A 25,402-nucleotide genomic window follows, 5' to 3' on the forward strand; every position below is an offset into this window, starting at 1 on the left:
AGCGCTGGTACGGTACCGAGCTAGTGACAGCTCGCAATAATACGTGTGAATATTGCAATACGTGTGAATAATGCAAGGCGGCCGGGTGGCAATTCTTCTCGCCATCAACCATCCCACCCAGACACCATGCTGGCTCGCCCGCACAAATAGGACATCTGCCGCTGCGAAGCTCGCCCCGGACCGACCATCGACGGCCGCTTTCCCTTTGTCGCCGCCGATTGTCGCCGACAATGCAGCTCCTCATGCGGCTCTGCGGCCTTTTCCTCGCCTCGCTGTCGTGCGTCCACGCCGCGGCCCCGACGGCCACGGGTGAGTGCCGATGCCTGACGGATGCTCGGTTCCCGTGCTGACGCGTCCGCCCAGACCGTTGTCCCCAGGGCGAACCGACGTGGCCCGACTTGATCCGAAACGTGTCCACCTTCGACGACGGACGCCGAGAGCTGTCGGACAGGGGCCTCGACTGCGGCCGCACCGACGATGGGGATTATTGGTGCGCGCCGCAAAGATCCGCGGACGGAGATGGAGACTGGCATCGATTCGACAGGCTGTCGATACGAGTGGACCTGGGCGTCCGAGACAACGACAAGCAAGAATACAACCTCGACGCTTACTTTGGCGACGAGAGCATCCTCAAAACCGGCGATGAAGCCCACCTCACCAAGCTCGTTCGCAACCTCAAGGGTGGAGAGGTTGCCGTCGTCGACGTGGCGCTGCCGGCCGTCTTCGGCACCAAGACGCCCCCCCCTCCGTGCGCTTCAGAATTTCAAGATCGTGCAGAACCCGACGAAAAAGAGCGGTTTCGTCATCCTCGGTACGCCGGCCCGATGCCTCCCTTCCTCCCGCGCAAGCTGAGCCCTTTTCTTCCCCTTCCCTCCTTGCAGGTGTCCGTCTCATGGCACGTCATGCCTGTTCTCGACTGCCCTTGATCCATGCCCAGTACCACGAGATCAACCGTCGGGTGCACACAAAAGCCGTGTCGGACTCTTTCGCCTGGATGTTTTACAATGTCGTCTGGACCGCGCCGTTGGATTTCCGCTTCTGGGCTGGCATCCTATACAACTCGAGTAAGTAAGCCCACGACGGCAACCTGCAGGCGGCGGCCGCTGATGGCACCAGCGACGACGGAGAATTTCCAACGGCACAAGAATCAGGTAGGTCGCTCGACTTGACCTCGAGCCGAAACTCTTTGCTGACGTCTCCAGACGGCGTGAACCGGCGATGCTCGGCGCCGCCGGGGGAGGCGTGCGAGAAGACGTCGCCGAGAAGGCAACGGCCGAGGGCCTGTGTCGTGCCCCCATCGCCGCGCTGCGTCGGGCCGGCTGGTTCCGGGGGGCGGGAGCAGATGTCACCGCCACCGCAAGGCAGCCACCCAGCGAGCACCAGCCACAGCAGCCGGCAATGGGACCCCGGCTTGGAAGCGAGCGGCACCCCTCAACCACGTGGCGGCGTGGCATCGGCACCCGCGTGGGCGCCAGAATGACTCCAGCAGGGCCGACTTGCAGTACTGGCTTCGCTCTCCGCGCACGTGTGCACACGCTTGAAATATTCCCTGCACCTGCGTGTCTTCGTACGGTGCAAGTACTTGCGCCGTGTTCCGTGCATGCACACGTAGAATAAGCAAGCGTGGTTGTGCACAGTCACGTGCCGGGCTGCTTACTGTACTTTACTTGGGTGCCTGGTACCGGCCGCGCCCTGACCCTGGACGGCACGTGCCGTGGTGTCAGGTACTTTGACAGGTATAGTGGGGGTGGCCAAGTGTCGACTCACTCTGTAATTACAGTAAGTATTACGCCGTACGGAGTACTTGCAAATTGCACCGTCAATTTTGCCCAGTGACTGTGCGGTACTTGCATCTCGGGCACGGTACGTACTTGGCCGCAACCACTCGTATCTTCTTGTACAGGCCAGTACTTGCGTGCGCACCCACAAGTCATTGCCAACGCCTACGAACCACTGCAGAGTGCGTGTGCAGTACTGACAAGCAGAGGCTGCAGCGGCACGTGCTGTACCGTAGGCAACTCGGGCTTGCGAGTACTTGGACGTGTACCCACGGCCAACGATCAAGTACGCATGCCGCCTTCGTACGACGACGAGCAAGTGTTGTAGGGACACGCAACATACAGCACGGCTCCAGGCACTAGAAGGTGCTGTAATTACAGCGAGTACGGGGTACCTGGTAGGGTGCGGCGCGGTGTGACCTACGTTCAGGTACGCGCAGGTACATGTGCACGCGGTGCATGCGGGTACCTGGACTTGCGCTTGGGCTCCTCCTAGTATTCAAGGCCAGTTCTTTGTACTTACTTGCTCCGTGCCCTCTACAGTGTAGGCGTGGTGCTCGTACGGAGTACCGAGTGATGCGAGTGATTACGCGGCCTTGACCGCCAGCACGTTGCCTGCTCCTGCTCGTGATGCCTTCACTCCTGTTTCAGCATCCCATGCTTGGCAGCCCTTGAGCTCGACTCGCCTCGCTCCGCGTCCTTTGGGCACGGCACCTCCATCACCCACCGTCCGCGTCCCCCGCCCGCGTCGCCGTGGACGACGGTCCCGCCGCCGGTGCCGGAGCCGTCCCGTTGGCCGCTCTCTCCCGTCCGTTACGCCAATGTCGCTCGCCGACCTGCCGCCCGAGCTGTGCGTCTCCGTCCTCAAACGGCTCTGCCTCGCCGACCTGCGCTCCGTGGCCGTCGTCGGCCGTCCGTTGGCCCTCCTCGCCGAGCCTCTGCTCTACGCGGCCGTCGAGGTGGCCTGGTCCGGCCGTGAGGCGGCCCCCTTGGCCTCGTTGCTGCGGAGCTTGGTCCGGGAGCCCGAGCGACGCGGCCACGTCCGCAGCCTGCGTCTCGTGGGCAACGTCGAGGACGAGTTCGAGGCCGACGAGCTGCCCGAGCTCGACGCCGCGGCCTTTCCCGTCGCCGGCATGGCCGCCTTTGTCCGGTCCACGGCCGTGCCGCACGCGGATCGCTGGGTCGACGAGCTGCGGTCCGGCAGCGTCGACGCCGTCGTCGCCGTCCTCGTCGCCATGCTGCCCAACCTCGCCGAGCTCCACCTCGGTGCCAACTTCACCGTCGACAACGGCCTCCTGGGTGAGATGCTTCGCCGTGCCGTCTGCGAGCCGTCCGAGCACCCGCGGCTGCCCACCTTTGCCGCCCTTGGCCGCGTCGACTTCTCCCGCCGCGCCGACGAATGCTACCGCCGCGAGGCGAGCAACTCCGCCGACGTCCTCCCCCTGTTCTACCTGCCGAATGTTCGTCACCTTGCCGTGTCCGTCGACAACCCGTCCGAGTTCGCCTGGCCCGTATCCGCGCCGCCGACGCCCTCGTCCGTGACCGAGCTCGAGCTCCGCCGGCTACGCGAATCACGCCTTCGGCCCCTCCTCGCCGTCCTCGTCCATCTCCGACGTCTGCACTGGCACTGGTATTACCAAGAGGATCTGGACGAGCCCGTGAGCGCTCCCGTCGTCGAGCTCGACACCATCGCCGCCGCCCTCTCCGCCGTTCGTGCGACCCTCACGCACTTGACCATTCGCGCCGACACGTGCCCGGCCTTCTCCTACGGCGCCTACGATCCGCCGCGACTGCGGACGCGAGCTTCGCTGGACGGATTGGCCGAGCTCGGGATCCTGACGAGCCTCTGCATCCCCTGGGCCTTTGTCGCCGGCTTCTCCAAGCACGCGGCGAAACCGCTCGATCGTGCCCTGCCGCCGAATCTCGAGATGCTCGCCTTGACGTCCGACCTGTGCCACCACGACGAGTGGCACTGGGACGACGGCTCCATCGTTCTGGCCGTCCAACGCGCGCTCGAGAGCCGGCCCGAGCCGCCTCGGACGAAGCTGCGTACCGTCGTCCTGCCGCTCCCCGTCGGCCACGGCGAGCTCGCGGCCGAATGGATGCGGGCGCTCGCGCGCATCGGCGCCGACGCCGGCGTCGACCTACGATTGCCGTCGTCGTAGTCTCGTTTTCGGGGGACCGCGCCGTTGACGAAACTTGGACCGACATTCCCCCCCGACGCCCGCCGTCCTCGCCGAAGCGAACCGGCCTCGTCCCGTTTTTTTGCTTTCCTCGCCGACGGGCGGACGGCTCGATGTGTACTTGCGCGAAACAATCTATTGTGCCGGCAACTATTTACGTGCAGAATCCCGTACATGATTTCCACCCACCGTCTCCTCTGCTGAACAGTCTCCTGGCGGAGATGCTTTCACCGCCGTCATCTTCCGCCACCTGCTCCGATGGTTGCGCCGGAGGGCGGCCTGCGGTGACCCTATGCCCCTTTTACTTGAGGCAGCGCTGCATCAGCGGATGTTGAAAGTGGTGCAGGTGCCCCAGCGTGTTTTCCGACTTGCCGAAAAAGGCGGCCGCCGTCAGCGCGTTTCGGAGGTTCACGCTCAGCATGATGCCGGGGCAGGTCAAGCTCTCGGCGACGAACTCGTCGGCGCCGTGGGCGAGGTTGATGGACCTTTCCACGCGAGCCGCCGCCGTCAGCGACGGCCTGTCGACGACGCCGACGGCGAGGCTGTGCGAGGCGATGTCGATGCCGAGCTTCAGCTTGATGGGCAGTGAGACGGACGCCGTCGCCTCGAGCGCGCCTGTGAGCTCGAGCCTCGTGCGAACGGCGGGATCGAAATCGGCCGACTTGACCGTCTTCTCGGCGAAATTCATGGACGTGACGCCCTTGAGCCGAAGGGTCCCCCCCGCGAGGATGCTGCCCGACACGTGGGCGCTCAGCTCGGCGCCCGCGGCGATCTCGATCATGGGTCCGACGGTGACGATGCCGTACGAAAAGGCCGGGAAGCCGTACTTGAACAGCGGCTGCTCGACGCGCACGTGTTGGTTGTGTATCAGGCCGACGATGCCGAGGTGGAGGCCGACCTGGACGTCCATGTCCAGCCGCATCCGTCCCTGCGTCACCTTGTTCTCGAGGACGCTGTACGTGACCTGGCCCATGATGAGGCCGAGGTTCCCCCTCGAGCCGCAGTCGACGCAGAAGACGTCGAGGCCGTACGAGATGCCCGAGCCCGTCTTGGTCTTGCCGCCGACCTTGAGGCCGGCCTTCGAAGGGCTCTTGCAGCGGTTCGACCCGAACTTGTTCGAAAGCTCGGCCATCTTGCCCGCCAGCTCGTTGCCCGTCGGCTGCTTGTTCTCGGCCGGGAATGACCCAAGGAAGATGGAGTTGGGCCAGGGCGAGCCCACGTCGAGCGCGTCCTCGAGCTGACCGACCGGCCTGCCCGCCGCCCTCAGCACGTTTCCCGTCCAGCTCTGCGCGTGGTTGATGGCCTCGGCCGACGGGAAGATCCAGCTGAGCCTGTACGTGTCGTTGATCTTGATGGACGTTGCGTTGTAGATGCGCTGTTTGATGTAGCCCAAGGGGGAGCGCTTGTCGACGGTGTTGCTTCCTTCGGTCAGCTGTTCCCCGGTTAGGTTGCCGACGGCACTGTCGACGGTGTTGCTTCCTTCGGTCAGCTGTTCCCTGGTTAGGTTGCCGACGGCACTGTCGACGGCGTTGCGGAATATCTCGTCCCGATCCTGGTCAACGTCCGGGAAGCTCGCGTACGGGTCAAGGTACACCGGGTTGATCGATTTGTCCTCGAGAAGCTCCTCTCGCAACTCCTCGCGGAGCTTGTCCGTCGCGTCGCCCGAGTCGGCCGTGCCGTCTCGGCGCTGCTTCGTCGACGAAGGCGCCGCCGGTGCCCCGGGGGATGGGGCTTGGGACGACTGCATGGCGCCCATCGGATCCCAGTAGCTCCATTTGGAGTCGAAGTCGCTGATGAGCTCCTTCACCGGGTGATGCTCCCCGGTGGCGGTTATGCTCTTGTCGCGTCTCGAAAAGATCAAACGCGACGCCAGGAAGTAGCACCGGTCCAAGTGATGGTCGACGCAGCCCGTCGTCTTGGCCATGAAGATCAGGTAATCATGGCCCTTCCAGTGCTGCACCGCGGTTTCGTACGCCTTTTGACTGTGAAAACCTACCGTCAGACCCGTGTCGGGGTCATAGTCGACGTCGATGTGCTTGTAATCGTCGAGGTTGACGGAAGGGTAGGTGAAGTTGTACGAAATGATGGCGAAATACCCGAGCTCGACATATTCTACGCAGCTGCTCGTTAGCCTTCTCGACTGTTCGCGAAGGAGGTGCCTCGGCGACGTGTGTACCGCTCTGTCCATAGTGCACATGGCTGCGCGAATGCTTCGCCACGGGTTTGAGCCGATCGACGGACTCTGACTTTGTGCTCGGGTGGACTATCGGCAGCAGCCTTATTTTCGGCGCCTCCTTTGCTTCGAAATAGTGCTCGTCCTTGACGGGTTCCGCGTCGTCGTCTTCGTAGAAGAAGAATTCGGGCACGGCATCGTGGTCATCGTCGACGACCTGTTGGCCTGCCGCGTCTCCGGCACCGCCGTTGCGAGGTAGGGCGGAGGCGACGGAGGCGAGGAAGAGAAGTGAGGCGAGAGCCCTCATCGTGCGGTATACCAGTGTCCCGCGCGCTGTTCCGGGCGCTGTTCAGGAGAAGACCGCACTGCCGCTGCCCCGACGAAGCAGACGGGCCCTCTCTCGTCGCGCCGGTCGAGGCGGCAGCTCCGGGTAGTTATATTCCCCACACGACCGAGGGAACGGTGACTCGAGACGTAGCACGACCGCGACTGTCCTCGTCACCCTGCGCAGGGATGCGGAGCTTCCGAAGCGTACGCCGCACGGCAATCCGGGAAGGACATGACACGACGTGTGCTCGTGGGGGCGAACCCCGTCGCGCCGTCCTCGGCACGTCGCGCTCGAGTGATTACTCTAGGGGGCTCGCCAAATCTTGCAGAGTTGCCAGCATGTCCGAACGATGGGACGCGGCGCGCCAAGGGGCATGGCAATCTGGCCGCGCGTGGGCGGTGCGGGTTCATACGGCGGCGCAATCTTGGACCATCCCACCACGCCATGGATCATGGCTAAATACGACGGATGGACTTTGCCATTTCCTCAACCCTCTCGACCGACTTCTCGGCGCCAACTCCACCCGTCCGGTTGGGTTCCGCCCATGAATGGCATCGGGCGTATCCGTACCGTGGATGTGTCATCTGCGGTTGGCGCCATCGTTGGTCGGCTTGGCGGCAGGCCGTCCACGACCCTTGCTCGAGCATACAGTAAGTATATTCACTTGCCCGGGCAGTGCTTGAGCCTATACGGATCTTGACGAGCAAGTCGTTGTGCTACGCCACTTCCCCGTACGACTCCATGAATGACGAGCCATAGGTGTACCCTGTCCGTCCAACAGGATTGCGAGACAACCCGCGATAAGCCGCCGCTAGAGCCGAGAAACTGGAGTCGAGTCAAGGAACGGCATCGCGGCCATGCTGCCTCGTGACTGGCAAGCTTCCAACGCCGCTGGAGCCGAGAAACTGGAGTCGATTCAAGGAACGGCGTTGAGGCCATGCTGCCTCGTGAGTGGCAAGCTTCAACTCCCGCTAGAGGCGAACCAAAACGTTACAGAGTACGAGAAGCTCGAATAACTCAAAACGTTATGGGTTTGTTTCCTCCTCCAGACGGCCCTCATTAGTACAGGCTCCATTTAGTGCGTAATAATAATTCCAACAACCTGTCAAGCTTGCTAACCTTGCTAACCCTGCTAACCCTATCGAGCACTGGTGTTTGTAACATATAGGGGCCCTGGTTATAGTTCCACCTGTTCATGCAAAGTAATTACAACTACATCTACAGCTAAGTCATAATTACAGTATGGGGTACAACCAATACATTTACATAAGTAATTGCAAGTTATACCATGACAACAGACTTGTACGAGTAAGTTTACCTGTGCAAGTTGAGCCACGGCTGGCTCTGATGTGGGATTGGTGGAGTTGTTGACAGTTCAGACAGGGGGCAGGCAAGCTGGCACGGGCTTCTACGGTGCTCGTGTTTGTTGAAGCACGAAATAAGCACTCCATATCGTCTTGGTTTCTTGCGCCGTTGTGTCCCAGTGGCTCACGTGTCCGCCCTTGGCAGCAGACGACTCTTCGGCCTTGCCGACGGACGAAAAGAGGTCATCGTCGTATTTCAGAGCCCTTGCTCTGTCGGCTCTCGATCAGGCCCATACCAAGGCCGTGCGCGGTCGGGCGATGTGTGCTCGTCGTATAACGCAAAGCCTCGAGACTTGGTCGGTTCATGAGTTTCGGCCCGAAACGTCGTCGAGTCCTACGCTTGCATGGGCACGCTCGTTTGCAAAAGTCGTATTCGAAGCTCGAGGTCGCTGCGGTTTGATGAAGGCACGCACGTGTGCTGCGGCGCGGCAAGTTGATGGCATCACGATTTCAAGTGCCGAGCGTCTAGTCCGAGCTTAGTGCTATCTCGCAGTATTATACCTGCAGTGTCATGGTCCGCGGACGATTCATTTCACCCGAATCGGTCAAGGCAGGCCCCTGTCGAGCGTCAGCAGTCATCTGCAATCTCCCGTTTCTTCGCTCGGGCGACCCCTGCAACCCGACGACGACTCTGAAAGTACGAGCACTTACTTCGTATGAGGACGGAGTCATCACTTGCACAGGCTCCGTGCTCTCTTGCCGTTGGCACCGCAAGCACCGAGTGCTCACCTTGGGGACGAGCGAATACAAGTACCTCACGGTGCGATCGTGCTCTCTCACCCCCGTTGGCGTCGACGGCGTACGGGAGTGGCTCGCGAATAATACAGTCATCGTCAGATCCGGGGAGCCGAACCGAACCTAGCCAGCGAAGCGTGTGACGACGAGGGGGCTGATACAAAATTCGAGCCATCCTCACGGACAAAGCACAAGGCGACCTTTGCACGGAGACGCGGCTCGCCCTACATCGTCCACGGGACTTCTCCCCGCAAACTCTCTCGACCTCGTGAGCCATGGCTCCGGGAACGGGAAATCAGGCCGTCATGTGGCGTTTCCTGTTGATTCTCCTCGCGTTTGCTCAGCTGCTGAGCGCCGGCGGCAACGCCGACAACTATCTCCAGATGACGCAGCACACTACGCCCCAGGGAGAGGATAGCATGGTGTACTCGACTCACATCGTCTTCCCCAAGGGCGTCGAGATCAGCGACAGGGAGCTGCAGCTCATGGCCTACGACGCACGCGTGGCCATGACGAATCATAGGGCCGACGTCATACGCGACGAGCGGGAGAGGAAAGGACAGCCAGCTCTGAAAGAAAAGGAGCTCGACCTGGAGGCAAGGAATTCGATTCCCGGGGCGACCATCGCGTTAAAGGTGAGGAACGTGGTCGTCGACGCCCAGGGCCAGACGGTATGCGACGAGTCGGGCAAGGCCGTGGGCGAGTACGAAGTCTTCATCGCCACCTCGCGCAAGGGTGCCGACGACCCCCTCAAGGGTTCTCCGGTCATGGCGCGACTTGCCGCCGTCGAGGACGAATGGCGGACCACGCCGCTCAGCAAGAACATCCTGAACAACTACGACCTGGGACCGGACTCGGAGGCCGACATTGTCAAAACTCGGACCTATGACGGCAAGGTCATGGAGTACATGAACGCCTTGTTCGTCGCCACGAACCTCGATTCGGGCGATGAAGCTGCCGTGAATACGATCAAGAAAGCCCTGATGACGGCGCCTACGGAGGAGCAAACGTCGGTGGATGACAAGACGAAGGAGGCTCTCAAGCAGCTCCTCCCCTCCCGGGACTACGATGGAGTGGTCGAAGACGAAGAGAGGCTCAAGACGACGGTGCGGAGGCTCAGCTTGGACAACGACGCCAAAGATGCGCTCATAAGTATCGGCAAAAAGCTGGAAGACGACAGCGCCAAGGAGGCGCTGCGGCAGGGGTTCATGCATCGGATCGAGCAAAAGGTCAAGCACTTCCTCCGCGACGAGCGGGACATGGTGACGCGCATCACGGACAAGGACCAGCAGGACAAGATGGTCTTTCTGAGGTCCTGGACCACCGTCAGCGTGCATCGCCACAGGCGCGGCGGGCTCTGCGGCGAGTTCACGGTGATGGAGCAATACTACAGGAGCAAGGCCAACCGGGTGCAGCTGCAAGATACCGAGCACTCGATGCTCGCCGTCAACGCGCGGGACTCCAAGATCATGCCCCCCTGCGGAGGCAAGGTATGTGTAGACTAGATCCCAAAGGCACAATGCCCTGCCGCCGCTGGGTGAAACATGACTTGCTGACGGGGAACAGAGAGACTGGGGTTGCAACGTGGGCGTGGCTGGGCTCAAGGCCTTGTCCGATACCAGTTCGTTTGCTCGGCCGCCACCTACCAACAAAGGCGAAAAGACGCAGGCAGTCAAGGCAGCGATTCCGGAGGCGGAACAAAAAGTCCTTCGTGAAACCCTGCTCAAGCACGTGAAGGGGGCCAAGATTAACCAGATACCGCTCCGTGGCAATTCAGAGAGAACGCCTATGAAGCCGAAACCAGCCACTTGGGCGTCGAGCCTGAAGAACACCATGAGACAGGCGAAGATGAGTTTGCTTGAAACCATACTCAATCTCCACAAGGCCCCGAAGAAGGTGAAGGCGGCAGAGGAGGAGGAAGAGGCCGTATGCCGCGTGATGAAAGCAGCATGATTTTGCTCGCTTTCCTATTTCATTTCTAGGAGAGTGAACAGCCAGACGGTCGACTCATCTGGGAAGAATAAATCGATATAGCCAGCCACACGGGGACGTAAGAGGTCTGGAGAGCCTTGAGCAGCCGCATCAAGCGCACTTGGATTCGTGCATTGTGTAACTGGTGACGAGTGCAATGAAACCGTTGGATTAGGGTGACCCCCAGTACCATATGTCTCCAAACATTAGAACCACAATGATTTACCCGATTGATTGAACGCGTCGGATCCCCCTTATCTGATTGTACTAGTAAGGCAAGTTTGTATGTATAAATACTAGTAAGGAATACTAATACGACTGGTTATTGCTTAAACGAGCTAAAAGTATAATACAGCATACTCATAAGAACACGTACTGTTAAAATGTGCGAATTGGTGATGTGAGCGCTGTATTGTCTGTTGGATGAACTTGATCCAAGGCAAGTACCATGTTAAGGTTAACCCATGTTGCAGCCACCAATATAGAATCAACAGGTCAGGTTAGGGCGTAGTCCACTTTATACTATCGTACCTGTAAAGTGAGGTTGGATAGCCTACCATCCAGTAACTAGTTGGAAGTATATATATGGGTTACGATTCCCACCCACTTTAACAAGACAAGGGTTTCAACCAGTCTTATCCATGCTCCAGAAAGTAACCATCTTGTTGATAGTTATGAGTTCGGTCTGAACACAGATTTGGATCTTGCAGCATACAAATACATTCAATGAATCAGTATTACAGGTTTGAGCTAGCCATACAATACTCAACTATTACTGTATACGAACGTACCTCGCAATACATCTGCAATAACAATACCATAAGCTATTAATACAATACAACTACTGTATCAGAACGCATCTCGTAACGCTTCAGTAGCAACAATGCAATCAAGCTTCTACTGTAATACAACTGCAATAGTCGACGTCACATATCAAAATGTATCAGATAATAACTCTTCAAGCCTTATTCTGAATCGATGGATTAAACTACCCGGGCATACACCTTAATATAGGCCATTAAGCGCGGGTCTTTTTGACGTGCACTCACCGCAGTAATACTAATAGTCTGGAAGGGACCTAGGAATATAAAACCCTCACATGCGGGGTAGTATGTCGCCTGATAATGTATACTCACAATCTTTGCTTCCTTTCTCCTTTCGTTCTCTCTGTCCTTGCCATTGCAAAGCCCAACTAAGAGCACACACGTATTGCGAAGCAGTAGCCGAATCGACAACTAGAAGAACCCTGCAACGGATCAAAAATAAACATCATTAAGCAAAGATACTATCGTTGCACGTCCCAACATACGACCAACAGCTATGGGGTCGCAGCTAGATCAGGCTGACGCCTCCAACGTCGAGCTCTCGGGTATGTAATAGCGAGACACGTCCGATGACGAGAGCATACGGGTGGCTGACGACGGATTAAAGACCTCGGCTATACGCCCATGGCCCTCGTATCGGATCCATGGTCGGTCGAAAAGGTGCTCGAGACGATGCCTGGCTATAAACTTGGCCAGGCTTCCGGTTCCGCCTCGCCGCTGGCCTTTTTTCCCACATACTCGAGCGCCTCAAGACGACGAAGCGTGAGGGCTGGCGCCGGTTCGACATCAACAGGTTAGATATCCTTGTTCGCCCCTGGGCAGCGACGGCGGTACCCTCGTTTGCATTTCCTCCTTGCAGGGGCGAGTCCGTTTCCGACCACATGTACCGCATGTCCATGATATGCATGTTTCCGCCACCATCCCTGGCAACACGACTCGACATGGAAAAGTGCATCAAGATGTGCCTGGTTCACGACATGGCCGAGCTTCTAGTCGGCGACATCACGCCCATCCACGGCGTTGCGAGGATCATGGTCGAGCTCACCGGCAAATCGGACCGCAATATGGAATGGGGCATTCCTGGAAGAATACCTGCTCATGCGAGCCGTTGTCTCTGTGCGTGTGAATTTTCGTCCAGTGTCCTAAGAGAGGCTTCCATACACCTTTCATGCTCATGTTGCCGCTTGCTGGGGTTCGGTTGGAAGTGTCACAAGCTCCCCTCGCTCAACAGCAGTCTGGTGGCCAGGTGCACCTCTTGCACGAACTTGTAGTATTTTGCGACTAGAGCTTGCGGAATTCCAAGCCTCCCTCGGTCTGTGCCTTTCCACTTCATCATCCGACGCCGCTGAACCCGCAGCACACGTTGGCAGTTGAATGCTGCCTCAAGTGTAGTCGACATCCTTGAACAAGCCGCATTCCACGCTCACGGGACCCGTCACGGCGAAATCCAGCTCGCCAATCGTATCAAGCTTATAGCTCGGTTCGAAGGCGCACTCTGCCCTGCCTGGCGGGTTGATTATGTCCAGTCTCTTGACGTTCCTGGACGATGTCGGCAACACACCCGTCTGGTTGACGTATGTGAGCAGCGACGTGAGAGCCATGTTGAAGAACAGCTTGTGATAGTCGCCTTGGGGCAAGGACGAAACCTTCATCCTGTAATACCCGGCCGCGTTCCCATCGCACGTGTAGGGGCAATTCACAAAGTCATCGCCGCCCAGATAGCCGTGGTTCGTAATTGCCACCGTCATCTGGTCGACGACGCAACGTCTGACGTCGTCCGACACGGCGACGCGGGCCGTGTGGAAGCTGTTGCTCACCGATACCTGCACGCACGCCGTCGCTCCCGAGTCTCTCTCGTACACGTAGAGCCCCTCCACGAGAGTGGCGGCCAGCCGGTCGAGGAAGCCGTATGCAAGTCCGGCAATGCCACTCACCACCACGCCGCCGACGGCAAGTTTCCCCGCGATCCCCGAGGTCGATGACTTGACTTCGACCGTCGTCGATTTGCCCCTCGAAGACCTGATCCAGTAGCTGTCGTCCGAGACAATGGACATGCCTCTGTAGCTGCCGTCGCTACTGAAGCTTCTTCCGATCACCACAGCAGCATACACCGCAGGCAGGTCGCCCAACCCGCCGGCGAGCGCAAGCACCATGGTGGTGAGTCTAGGGGCACGCATTGTGATGTCGTTTCCTGCGACGTTCAGTACATGTACAAACGGTCGGATATGCCATACGAACCGTGTTATGTCCGAAAATAAATAAAAAAAATCCTGCGCACTCTTGTCTGGCGAGTCGTGCCGCTGGAACGAAGAAATTCTCTTGTATCGAAGAAAAAAGGGGAAAGAAGCTTGAACAGCAGATTCGATGCCGAGGAATCTTGGAACTCGTGGTCAATCACAGGCCTATTTATACCCGAGCCGGTTTGCAGACGGGACTCGATTCGCACATCCGGCACGACGGTTGAAGTAGGTTTCGACTGTTCGTACAGTTCGCGAAGCTCATAAAGTGGGACGTGGCTCGGGTGGAAAGCATATTTTGGCAGGTCATACGCTCGTCGAAATAAAACAAAACGGCGCGTGGCACCAGCGTTGCGAAGAGTTGTGACCGTGTTCGGCGGCGTAATTAAGTTTCGGTGCCTACAACTCCGAGCGTAGAAGCCGCCAAGAGAGCGATATCCGGGTGGCACGGTGGCACCGAAGAATAACGGCATTGACATTGCCACAAGGCTGTACTGCACGTCATTCACCCTGCATTTTTCTCCCGTGTCATTTGCCCGCAACGGCGTTGCGAGGCCTCCGGTGAGACGTGATGGGAATCACAAGAGCTGGCGATGGCGACGAACCGGTTGGAGACGAATGCCCTGCCGAGTTGAAGCCATCACCGAACACGAGCGAGCGCTGCCGAGTCGAAGCCATCACCGAACACGAGCGAGCGCTGCCGAGTGAGCCCTGCCGAGTCGAAGCCATCACCGAAGACGAGCGATGGCAGCTGCACGAGGCATTTCGGCCTCGATGGAAAACAACCAAAGTGGCTCAGAAGTGCGGCGTTTTAGTTGCCAGGAGAATGGGAAGCCGTCGTGACCATGAAGCATTCCTTGGAATCTGGCGCTGGCGCCGGCACAGGACGGCATTCCATGGTTGGTCAAGAGGGGATTCCGGATGCGACAGATGCTTTTGACATGGTAGGGCACCACAGAGTTGCCTCGAGTTTGCAGATCTTGAGTTTGGACTAGATGTAACGATGCTTGCAGATCCATTTAGTGAGATGCAACGATGCTTTCAGGTAGTTTTAGTGGGGGCTATAGCCCTAAGCATATTAATTCGAATGCGGAGATTTCCGTAGTGCGATCTTGGCTTGGCACTTTTCCCAACTGATACTCGAAGCGGACTAGCGCTGCGCTACTCGGCCCTTTTCGGCTACCGCTGTACAGCGAAGGATCGGTTCTGAAACGGGACACAACCCACTATAGGACCGGGATGCAGCTCTCTAAATTTCACCACAGCGCATAATTTACAGCGCATTACAGAGCACTTGCAGTGCTTTTTTTTTTTTTTTTTCGCAGCGCATCATGTCCAGCGCATTATTTCCAGCGCAATATTTCCAGCGCATTATTTCCAGCGTAATATTTCCAGCACATCATTTCCAGCGTATTATTTCCAGTGCAACATTTCCAGCGCACCATTTCCAGCGCACCATTCCATTCACAGTGCGTTATTTACAGCGTCTTTTCCATCTCGACGCTCGCAGCGTAACCTTCGCCACGCATCATTTGCAGCCCGTCCTTCAACCTCCAACCCCCCCCTCCTCCGCGTGCTCTGCCATCGTCATCTCGTCAAAGACGCGTCACGGCGAGTTCCAGGGGGACACTACTGTCTCGGCTTGCTTGTTCGTGTGCCCAGGTGCCGCCGTTCCTGGTGACGTGGTCTCTCGAGGCCGCCGCCACCATGACGGAGAGAGCAGTGCCAAGGAACGGCCCAACTTCGATCTGCAAAGCATGGATACCGTGGACGAGGTCGAAGACGAGGTCAAAGACGAGAGAGGGCTGGCTTTCACGGCCAGGTGAGCAATAATAATGTCCGCCCACTCCACCAGGCCAACGCCGGCACGACGGCGCCAACGACGAGGACGCTGCTCCATCCTGGCTATCGGGCATCGCGAGGCTGGCTCTTCTCGTTCGGCGTCGATCACCTCCTCCGAGGCAAGCCGCCACGAGCGACATCCGAGACGCAGGCTCGGGGGGTTGAAGACTGCGTCTCGGGGGATTGAAGAAAGGGTGCCGCGGAGGGCCGACCCAAGAGGAAGACGGGCTGGTTGCGGTGGCCCGCCGACTCTACGACGACTCGGCACTGCCGCTGCTCCGACCAGCGAAAGACCATGCTAGCCACGATCGGTCGACGGTTAGCGAAACGAGTCGATCTCAAGCTCTTCACTGGATCCAGCAAGCCACCGATCGTCATGGCTGCCGCCGTACTCGAGGATGCCGAAACAGCCATCCTAGCCGTACCCACAGTGGCCCCCGTGCGAAATGGCCTAGCCTACGACGAATCTATATACTCCTACCCACATGGAGTAAGACGGCAAAAGACAAGGCCTCTCTATTGGCCCGAGTTTCCTCTCGACGCCTTCGAGAATCCTTCGGCGTGTTCTAGCGTCAAGTTAACTTTATCGCACAAGCGTGTCGTTGCAGATTACGGGTCCCCTCACCCTGTGCTTGTTCTCCTTGTGCCCGTGGCGTCGGTCCTGTTTCGCCGCAGCGGTTCATTCATTGCAGCTCCGCTCGCCAGCGTCGGCGCTCGTCGTACCACTCGCTCGGGGGGGGTTCATTTATTTCGACACGAGGTCACGTTTGTCAATTGCCGTCGACTCCATCCAACGGCGCGTCGAGACACGTGTGCTGGCGGTTCGAGGGCACGGGGGCTGAGGTCAAGATGGCACCCGTCCCCTGATGTGGGAGACATGATGTGCGTGTTTGGGCTCGAGGATTCGATGGGCGTTTGTTTGTTGCACACATTCTTGTCGAAAAGCGTCCAGTCTCTTGTCGGTAAGGGTTCCGAGAGGAGATCCGGCAACGTCCATGGTTGCCTTTGGCGTAAAACGGATGGCAATATATCATGCAATATACCGATACGCGCTGCTAATTGTTCAACGGATGAAAAGGATACACCGGCTCCCATGTCGGCGTAAGAGCACACGGGCGTTCCCACAATGCGACTTTATTCCTGGCGAAATACTCTGATGCCGCGCACCATGTACGAGTCCCAGGAGCATGGATTGCGGCAAGGCTAGGTCTGGTAATACGGTCGATGGATAAATACGGCCTGGTACCGGGCATCGTTATGGAAACGTAGGAAGGAGAATAGAGGCTTTCATGCGGAATTCGCCCACAACACAACGTTACGACATGGCACTCGGCAGTCGAGGACGCCTTCGGCCGACTCGGGAGTGGACACGGACGGGAGCGCCTCGAAGCCGAAGACGTTGGGCTGCTTCTTTGTACGCAGCAGAGTACGATTCCGGGGAGACGAGGTCTCTTCCAACTTCTGCTTCGTTTAGTGACGTCGATGGATATGTCCATGTTGGAGCCGGCCCCTTTGTTGATTCCCATCGGAGCTCGGCCCACGATGGGGGATCGGGAGCCCCTGAAATGGGCCAATGGTGGTGGTTACACGGCAATATAAACTTTCCACCAAGTTCACATGCTATCCGAATGCAAGGAATCTGAAGGTTCGGAGAATTAATGCTGCATTACAGTATGCGAGATGAGGTGTACACGAAGCATGATTTCCCCGACTCAGCGTACTTCTAGGTGGGCTGCTACAAGCATAGGAAGGCTTGAACGGGGACTGTTATTTCTCGTGCAGTCATCGCCATCTATATTGATGCCAGCTGGCTGCAGCTCAACTCCTTGACGTATTTTATTGCGTTAAATTCCCATACCCATTGTTTCGTTAGGGTAGCTGGTCGTGGCTTGATGACATGCCAAACCATCGTGACTATATTACCCGAATATATATTGTCGGTACGCAAGTGAAAAGATGATGATAGGGTTGGTAGCGCTGCTAGCAATGGCAATGGCAGTTTCGACTGTACCGGATACAAATTTATCCATCTAATAATTTGCCTTGCCTATGGTGCCCCTGTAGTTTACTGGATTCGATACAGTAACCTTACGGTTAACGCAGCGGCCCTTGGAAAACTCGGCAATAGCATCGTTTAGGTACTGCGGAAGCGAGCCGTCTTGTTGCTCTTGTGCCAAAGCTGCTGCCATGTACTTGCTTACCCGATCTAGTTGGGCTTGGATGCCTTGAATGATTCTTTCCATCTTGAAACACTCGCCGTACTGTTCGACTGTCTGCTTCCGTAGCACAACATAGTCGTGAATGCTGCTTTTGAGCAAGAGGCAGTCAGAGGCAAAAGAAGCGCGGTAAAGCTTTATCATCTCCTTTGGCTCGCCAACTGCCGTTTTCTCCAGAGCATCTGCGTAGTCGCTTAGACGCCATTCAAGATGACCCATTCTCGTTACTATGTGGTAGATACGCAGATTAGGGCCACTTATAACCGAACTGAAGCGTCGAATATCATTTCGAATTGCTGTAATTTGTGACCGAATGCTTGGTGCATCCTGCGGCAGTTGGTGTGCACGTTCGCCCCCATTCTCCCCTTCTGCCGCTGGCCCGACGGATATTTCGCGGCCAGGTTTATCTAGCGGAAGCAGGGAGCCGCTTTCATCCACTGTCGTTATTTCGCCCTGGCCTGTGACGGATATTTCGCTGCCGGCTTCATCGAGCGGGAGACGGGTGCCGCTTTCGTCTACTTGTAGCATATTATTGCTTCCAGATGGTTCCTCATGCCGACGATGGATGGCGCCTGCGGATGCGAGAGTGGCAAAGAGAAGAGCGTTTGTAAACTTCATGATGTCGCCTTGTTGCGTTGCAAGTGTAGAAGCTGTACTGTACGTGATGTCCGTAGGAATCGATGGAGCGAGGCTTACGGTTTTATACTTGTAAGTCGCCGTAGCCATACAACGACGGGGGAACCGTATCGTCCTTGTTCTCGGCCCAGGTACCGCATGGCTAACTGAGTGATAACTATAGTACAGGGATAGCAGGTGAGCAGGCAATGAGCGACTGCTCTGCTCTCGTTGCGTTCGGAGGTTCATCTCGTAATACTGGCTGCGGCCGTTCCATGGACGTCATGGACGTACGGGTGCCGTTGGCGTATTATAGCATCCGCCGAGCCCAACCTACTCCCTATCAGAGCGCTGTATTCCGGTGCGTACAGCGGACATATACCTATCCCTGCGTCCCATAACAAGCATATGCCTGCATACGCAGCACCCCAACAAGATTGTAGACGGAGAGATTTAGCCTGTCGCCTGCTACTGGTATCTCTCTGGTAAGCATATTATGACAAACCATTTTGGAATTCGCTGGCAAGGGTTTTTTGATCTTGTTAGAATTGTACTCCGTAGCTAGTGCAGATATATTGGTGATATACGACCCCTGTTTTTATTGTGGCGGTACTGGCCGGCGTGGCGACACTGTTTTTCAAACGACAAAAAAAATAGGAAGCTACAGGAAATATGGATCATCTAGGTACTTTGGAGTATAGGTTAAACGATAATAGATCAGAAATAGCAATAAAGAAGACAATTGCCAACTGCTCTGTTCCCTTACATTAGCAAGCCTTTCCGTTGGCCATGGCCGTTCCGCAGCCATTATCATCAGTGCGTATACTGTACACAAACGTGCCTAAATCGACTCGCCCTCTTTCTGGGAGCCATTGCATTAAGAACTTGCGGCCTAAAAAGGCATTAATTTATCAACGATCCGACCATCCCGTACCTATTCTCCACTCTTAGGCCACAAGGGTTCTCTTAGTACTCCTTACACGGATACGTAATATCATACTCTTAATGTTATACTCTTACCCATATTACTGTTATTACCAAGTACCAAGGTACACAAGAACAACCGTAATAGACAGACACCCTTGCCAACGCATTCTTTATAGCAGAACCTTTATTGCCTTGACGCAGCGGCCCTCGGAAAACTCGGCAACGCGGAAGCGAGCTGTTTTGTTGCTCTTGTGCTAAAGACGCTGCTATGTACTTGCTTACCCGAAGTAGTTGGGCTTGGATGCCTTGAATGGTACTTTCCATCTTGAAACACTTGTCGCACTGTTCGACTGTCGGCCTCCATAGCACGACATGGTCGTAAATGTTGCTTTCGAGCAAGAGGCAGTCAGAGGCAGACAAAGCGCGGTAAAGCTTCATCATCTCCTTCGGTTCGCCAGCTGCCGTTTTCTCTAGAACATTTGCGCGGGCTTTAGACGCGATTCAAGCTCGCCCGTTGTCGTTATTGTTAAGATACTGGTATTTATACTAGCAAGACTACCCAAATAGGATGCTATCCTATTATTGCTACTACTAGTAGCAACTGCTAGTTGTACTACTACCGGCAAATATACTATGCTATACGGAGTACTGCGAGTACAAGTAAGTATATTGAGTTGACCAATAGTATACAACATACACTTCTCCTTATTACGACTCGGAGCGACTGGCGACAGTACTACTGCCAGCCAACTTACTACTACTATACGACCTATATTAGTAGTATCCAGTCAAATACTTGAGTCAATGTTCGGAACTCCAATTGCCATTCTCCCAACCGCTACTGGCCGTTGCCAGCCAACAGTACTACTCTTGGCAATTTTACCTATGGTACAGGGGCAACCAAGCCGGTGACTCACCGTGCGAATACGACCAAGCAGGTGACCTACTGCGCGGTATAATGGACTGGCCACCTGACTTGACAGGCTCGTATACGCGCATACTACGCGGTATAATGGACTGACCACCTTACTTGACAGGCTCATATATGACATTAGTATGGCAGTTATGGTCTCGACCCAGGTACACAAGGTTGTTGAGGTACTACCTTCCAGGCATAAATAGTCTCATTTCCCCTGTACTGTACTTGATTGAATAATCGCATTCGTTTGTACAGTTTGGCACCCCCAAGCTTGCACTCTTACCCAATTACTAACTGGCACCCATTTTGCTGTTACCAACAGCGTGATTGATTCCCTGGTCCGTGCGATACACTCCCACTACCCGGGCAGACGAGGTCACTTCCAACTTCTGCTTCGTTTAGTAACTTCGATGGATATGTCCATGTCGGAGCCGGCCCCTTTGTTGATCCCCATCGGGGAGCGCGCCAAGCTCGGCCCGCGATGGGGGATGGGGAGCCCCTGAAATGGGCCAATGGTGGTGGCTACACGGTAGTATAAACTTTCCACCAAGTTCACATGCTATCCGAATGCATTCAACCGAGCACAGTATATATAGCAAGGAATCAGAAGGTTCGGAGAATTAATGCTGCATTACAGTATGCGAGATGAGGTATGCACGAAGCATGATTTCCCCGACTCAACGTACTTGTAGGTGAGCTGCCACAAGCATAGGAAGGCTTGAGGGGGGACTGTTATTACTCGTGCAGTCACGCCAGCTGGCTGCAGCTCGACTCCTTGACAGACTTCGTCGCGTCAAATTTCCATGCCCGTTGTTTCTTTAGGGTAATTACGTATTTGACCAGGGTAGCTGGTCGTGGCTTGATGACTTGCCAAAGCATCATGCCTGTGATGCCTGAACATACATTGTCAGTACGCAAGTGAGCAGACAACATCAGTGTTGGTAGCACTGCTAACAGTAGCCATGGCAGTTTCGACTGTATCGGATACTAATTTATCCCTCCAATGACTTGCTTATGGTGCTCCTGTGGTTTATTGGATCAACGCTTGTAGCCTGGTAGTCCAGAGTATGGCAATGGAGAGTTTGGACGACACCCCGAGTTCAAGATCGTTCTCGGCATTGCCCGCTGGGTCTTTTCAACAGCCAAGCCGGTAGACGTTACTCGGGATATGCTCTTGTTTCCACCGACGTAGCACATCCGTCATCTCGGACCAATTTTTCCCCGATGGAAATCGTCTACGCTGGATGCTACCCTACACTCCCAATCTACTGTACGATACTAACCTGCACTCCCAATATATGGCATCTTGACTGACTAAACACCTTAGTCTTCCGGATGTCTTGGCCCTATTGGTGTCTGGACTGGATTCTCAACCAGAGTTTTCGCAAGTGTGTGTCTCATAGAGTAACAACAACTCCATGGCCCTGAGGCAGCGAGGTGGTGACGAGAGAAGAAGCTCAATATCCACCAAGGCCGACTGGTCTGTTGCTAACTGCACCAATTATTTCGCCTTCTTGAATTGGTTGTTGATTCTGGATTTGGGGCAATCCGTCACAGGACGGGATCAGGGACGCCCCTCCTGCAAACGCGACCAACAAAGTCGCAACGTGGTCTGAGCAAACGCGCATATACGAATGTTGCCCATAGTTTCATTGCAATAGATAGTATAAAAGTTTCTCTAGGGCGCACTCGATATACACGATTGACCAATGTCTACTATGTGGTATAACCTTGCGTCCATGTACTCGGCACTTGAAAGTACTTTGACACGTTTATCCAGCAACTAATATGAGCACGTAATTACTTTCATTTTACTCCGAACTTGTAACCCCATGCTAATAAGGGTTTACATCCTAATTGTAATTACTTGTACCTTTGCGTAGCAAGCACAGAGTACACTTGGTGTCTACAATGTGGTCTAACCTTGCGTCCATGTACTCTGCACTTGAAGGTACTTTGACACGTTTATCCAGCAGTAGATGTATCTCATTTTCCTCGTATAATACTAAACTCGTATAATACTAACCCCATGCTAATGTGGGTTTACATCCTACTTGTAATTACTTGTACTTTTGCGTAGTAAGTACAGAGTACACCTGGTGTCTACTATGTGGTATAACCTTGCGTCCATGTTCTCGGCACTAGAAAGCACTTGACACGTTTATCCAGCAACTAATATGAGCACATAATTACTTCCATTTTACTCCGAACTTGTAGATGCATCTCCCTTTGCTCGTATAATACTAACCCCATGCTAACATGGGTTATTCCATTAGAGTACAATCAACAATCCAAAGCCCCCATAGAGGAGGGACGTGATATTATCCCTCCAACCTCGACTTTTCTACAGTAATGTTGGACAAAGTCGAAGCGTTGCCATCTCAGAAATGTAACGGTATTACCCAGTATGTTTATTAGCACTATGAGGAGACTTGGTCCAACTTTATTCCAACATAGAGTTTATCTGATTGGGCAGTCGTCGCTAGAAAGCTACAGCGAGCACATAATAGCAAGAGGCTTGGTGCATGACGATCGCTGCATTGCCTTGTGCCTTGGCACGAGGTTGAATGCCCGCACACGACCGAATATTTACTTCCATTGCACGTCAAGGATATCCAAGGAAATGAATGTGATCGCTTCGATGCGATTGTACATGAAAGTACTTGCATCCGAAGCAATACAGTACTGTACCGGATCTGACTAAATTTGTCATAGTTCCTGGCACTCTGGGACAACCGCCTACACACCGTAGGGTTAGAGTGGCCCTTCTACCAGCACACCTACCATGTATTGATTTTGGGACGCCAGCTAATTGTCTATAGTACTTTTCGGTATGAATTCCTAGTCATATTTGCAACAAATGCGAGCTCTTTTCAACTTCTCGCAGCCTTTAGAATGTCAATATACCAGGACAAACCCAGAACCTAATTGATACGCCAGTCTAACCGCGTTGCCACCGAGGCCCATCGTCGGTGGGACACCCGCCGAAGGATGCTTCAGCAGCAGGCGGCGCTGAATTGCTAAAATCTTGCTTTATAATACGGAACATTCGGCAAAGGAATTTTGTACTTGGCTGGTTGAGCGAAAGTGTTGCTTCTGGGGCGACGTTCGACATTCTGCCACGAACTCCGCCATGGCATGCGCTGATTTATAAACAATTTTTCACATTTCATCAATGTTTCAGAATCGTAAAGCTCTTTCCATACCATCACGATTAACTTGAATCTTGTGTCGAGCATACTACCCTTATGCACCGTTCCCCTCTGTGAATGGGCAAGCGATGACCCAGTTGATAGACTCATTTGAGTGAAATTTGCACAGTGGTTCCGGCGGTCATAATGGTTCCGGCGGTCACAATGGTTCCGGCGGCGTTAGCCAAGACGCAACACTGTGCGCTCGAACCGCTACCACTCGTAATACAAACTGCTATCGCACTCCAGGCCAGGCACACCAAACCAGTCACATCATGAACATCCCACCCACCAACTTACTAGCCCGCAGAAATAACGGTCAAATCGGGAACTTGAAATACATAAAATGTATCCAGTCTTGATTGCTAGTCTAGAATTCTAGTACTGAGTCCACCACAGGGTTCGTACTATTCCACCACGTTTGCTGGGCTTCCTGGCTCAACACAAGTCTACCATAGTTTCCAATGGCGTTGAACTGTTCACTTGATGATAGGAGAGTGTATTGTGCCGCGTGCTGGGAATGTGTGTAAAAGCCCAGATAAATGCAAACGCAACAGTGTCCACTTTCACGATCATCAGTAATTTCAGGTAGCGGGTTGGTTGTATCAAGTCGTGAGTATTGTCCATTTCTTGGCAAGTGGAAAATACAACTTGCACTCTATTAACTCAGCGCGAGCCGTAGCTTATTTTGTTTCATCTTTTATAAGCCTGGCATGGTCGCCGTGCTTCAGCACCGTAATGGTGGCATTTTCCAGGTCCTCGGAGTCATCAAACAGCATGCCTCTTTTCTCCAGATTCAGCGACTTTTCAACAGCAACTTGTACCCAATCGGCCTCGCCTCCGACGCTGATGGGAATTGTTATTTCGCAAAATTCCGCGTCAGCATGGACGATTTTGTACTGGTCCTTGGAAGGGTACCAAACACCCTCCTCAAAATTGTCAGGAAAAACCTTGCCAACCGGCTTACCATCCGAACGAGTAATGTTCTCCGGGTAATAACTGTCAACATCATCCCACGGGGACAACTGCCCGTGAACCGACGCAAGCGAAAGATTACCGGGCATAAACTTGTTAGACTGGTTGAGAATTTGCTTTTCGCGATAAAGACGGTGAACATCGTCCTTATCCACGTCCTTGGGCTTTGGTCCATTGAGGCGGCCACTGAACATGTCTCCGTACCAGCATTTGGGGTCGACCAAAGGTGTCAGGTGGCACATCCCTTTGATTTTCACGTTAAAAGTCCAGGTCTGGACGCTGCAAATATAATCTGGTTTGCAGATGAATTTATCTTCGTGCGTGCGAATCGTCTCACGTGTTCGAGAGTTTTCGCCTTTCTTCTCGCGCTCAGTTGCATGGCTTACGGAGCTGGACAACAATCCAAAAGGCCCCGGCATGCCCGGGAAGCCGAAACCTGCGGAACCTTCAGCTCCAAATACGGTGGTGCTGGCAGTTCTCCAACCGATTGAGGACATATCAATCCTTGCCGTAGACGTTTTCGAATATATTTCATGCGACTTTTCGCCGTTGTTGACGTATTCCAAGTCTTTATGAGGGAAGATTTCGATTTCGATACCGTCTGGCGAGGGGACCATTTGTCGGCGCTGATAGTAGCAACCAGGATAGGCAGCTTTGATATCACGTAGCAGGTCCATGTTCCTGTTATCCAGATATGGTGGTAATTTGCGTTTAAAATAATTGGTGTACTTTCGAGTGTAGTACCTGACCGTTTTGTCACTGTGCACAAGACTACTCAGGTCAAGTGCGCCAAATGTTTCTACCGGTCCACCAAAGGTATTTTGGAAGAGAAGAAAGAGGAGAGCCAGCTCGAGAAACATTTTGTGCGTCAGCTGCTTCAGCAACTAGTGGAACAGCGAAGAGAATAGTGATTAGACGCGGTGGCAGTCTGATTTCCAAGTCAATTTCATTCAGATCAAAGCCTGGTTAATAAATAAATATATACATAGTTTTTAGGACCTTGCACAGTTGGAGCCGGGAAGAACTGGGCCATTCTCTAATCTGGATGCATGGGAACGTAATCTTGGTGCGATTCACGTATGCATACGTGGTGTATAAGCCCGTTTCAGGTTACAGGGCTGTTT

General features: G+C 54.8%; 8 protein-coding genes across 8 annotated transcripts; 4 read left to right on the forward strand and 4 right to left on the reverse strand.

Annotated features, from left to right (window-relative positions):
* Positions 1–230: 230 nt before the first annotated feature.
* Positions 231–3,943, forward strand: DCS_05959 (uncharacterized protein; the record flags this gene model as incomplete). Its single annotated transcript, XM_040803257.1, has 10 exons — positions 231–309; positions 364–881; positions 938–1,068; positions 1,203–1,567; positions 1,619–1,724; positions 1,781–1,863; positions 1,904–1,960; positions 2,015–2,102; positions 2,160–2,208; positions 2,327–3,943. The coding sequence occupies 10 exons, from the start codon at positions 231–233 to the stop codon at positions 3,941–3,943; spliced, it is 3,093 nt and encodes a 1,030-aa protein (XP_040653361.1).
* A 319-nt stretch (positions 3,944–4,262) lies between these two features.
* On the reverse strand, positions 4,263–6,441 carry DCS_05960 (uncharacterized protein; the record flags this gene model as incomplete). Its single annotated transcript, XM_040803258.1, has 2 exons — positions 4,263–6,101; positions 6,181–6,441. 2 exons carry the CDS (start codon positions 6,439–6,441, stop codon positions 4,263–4,265), a joined length of 2,100 nt encoding a protein of 699 aa, XP_040653362.1.
* Positions 6,442–8,836: 2,395 nt separating this feature from the next.
* Positions 8,837–10,585, forward strand: DCS_05961 (uncharacterized protein; the record flags this gene model as incomplete). Its single annotated transcript, XM_040803259.1, has 3 exons — positions 8,837–10,051; positions 10,128–10,487; positions 10,544–10,585. 3 exons carry the CDS (start codon positions 8,837–8,839, stop codon positions 10,583–10,585), a joined length of 1,617 nt encoding a protein of 538 aa, XP_040653363.1.
* A 1,267-nt stretch (positions 10,586–11,852) lies between these two features.
* On the forward strand, positions 11,853–12,641 carry DCS_05962 (uncharacterized protein; the record flags this gene model as incomplete). The annotated part of the gene is made up of 3 exons (XM_040803260.1): positions 11,853–11,901; positions 12,053–12,472; positions 12,628–12,641. 3 exons carry the CDS (start codon positions 11,853–11,855, stop codon positions 12,639–12,641), a joined length of 483 nt encoding a protein of 160 aa, XP_040653364.1.
* Positions 12,642–12,738: 97 nt separating this feature from the next.
* Positions 12,739–13,533, reverse strand: DCS_05963 (uncharacterized protein; the record flags this gene model as incomplete). Its single annotated transcript, XM_040803261.1, has 1 exon — positions 12,739–13,533. One exon carries the CDS (start codon positions 13,531–13,533, stop codon positions 12,739–12,741), a length of 795 nt encoding a protein of 264 aa, XP_040653365.1.
* A 1,391-nt stretch (positions 13,534–14,924) lies between these two features.
* On the forward strand, positions 14,925–15,419 carry DCS_05964 (uncharacterized protein; the record flags this gene model as incomplete). The annotated part of the gene is made up of 1 exon (XM_040803262.1): positions 14,925–15,419. One exon carries the CDS (start codon positions 14,925–14,927, stop codon positions 15,417–15,419), a length of 495 nt encoding a protein of 164 aa, XP_040653366.1.
* A 2,046-nt stretch (positions 15,420–17,465) lies between these two features.
* DCS_05965 (uncharacterized protein) lies at positions 17,466–18,269 on the reverse strand (the record flags this gene model as incomplete). The annotated part of the gene is made up of 1 exon (XM_040803263.1): positions 17,466–18,269. One exon carries the CDS (start codon positions 18,267–18,269, stop codon positions 17,466–17,468), a length of 804 nt encoding a protein of 267 aa, XP_040653367.1.
* Positions 18,270–23,986: 5,717 nt separating this feature from the next.
* On the reverse strand, positions 23,987–24,955 carry DCS_05966 (uncharacterized protein; the record flags this gene model as incomplete). The annotated part of the gene is made up of 2 exons (XM_040803264.1): positions 23,987–24,550; positions 24,665–24,955. The coding sequence occupies 2 exons, from the start codon at positions 24,953–24,955 to the stop codon at positions 23,987–23,989; spliced, it is 855 nt and encodes a 284-aa protein (XP_040653368.1).
* Positions 24,956–25,402: the final 447 nt, after the last annotated feature.

Source organism: Drechmeria coniospora, chromosome 03 (assembly GCF_001625195.1).
Source record: "Drechmeria coniospora strain ARSEF 6962 chromosome 03, whole genome shotgun sequence".
In the NCBI taxonomy this organism is placed as follows: Eukaryota; Fungi; Ascomycota; class Sordariomycetes; order Hypocreales; family Ophiocordycipitaceae; genus Drechmeria; species Drechmeria coniospora.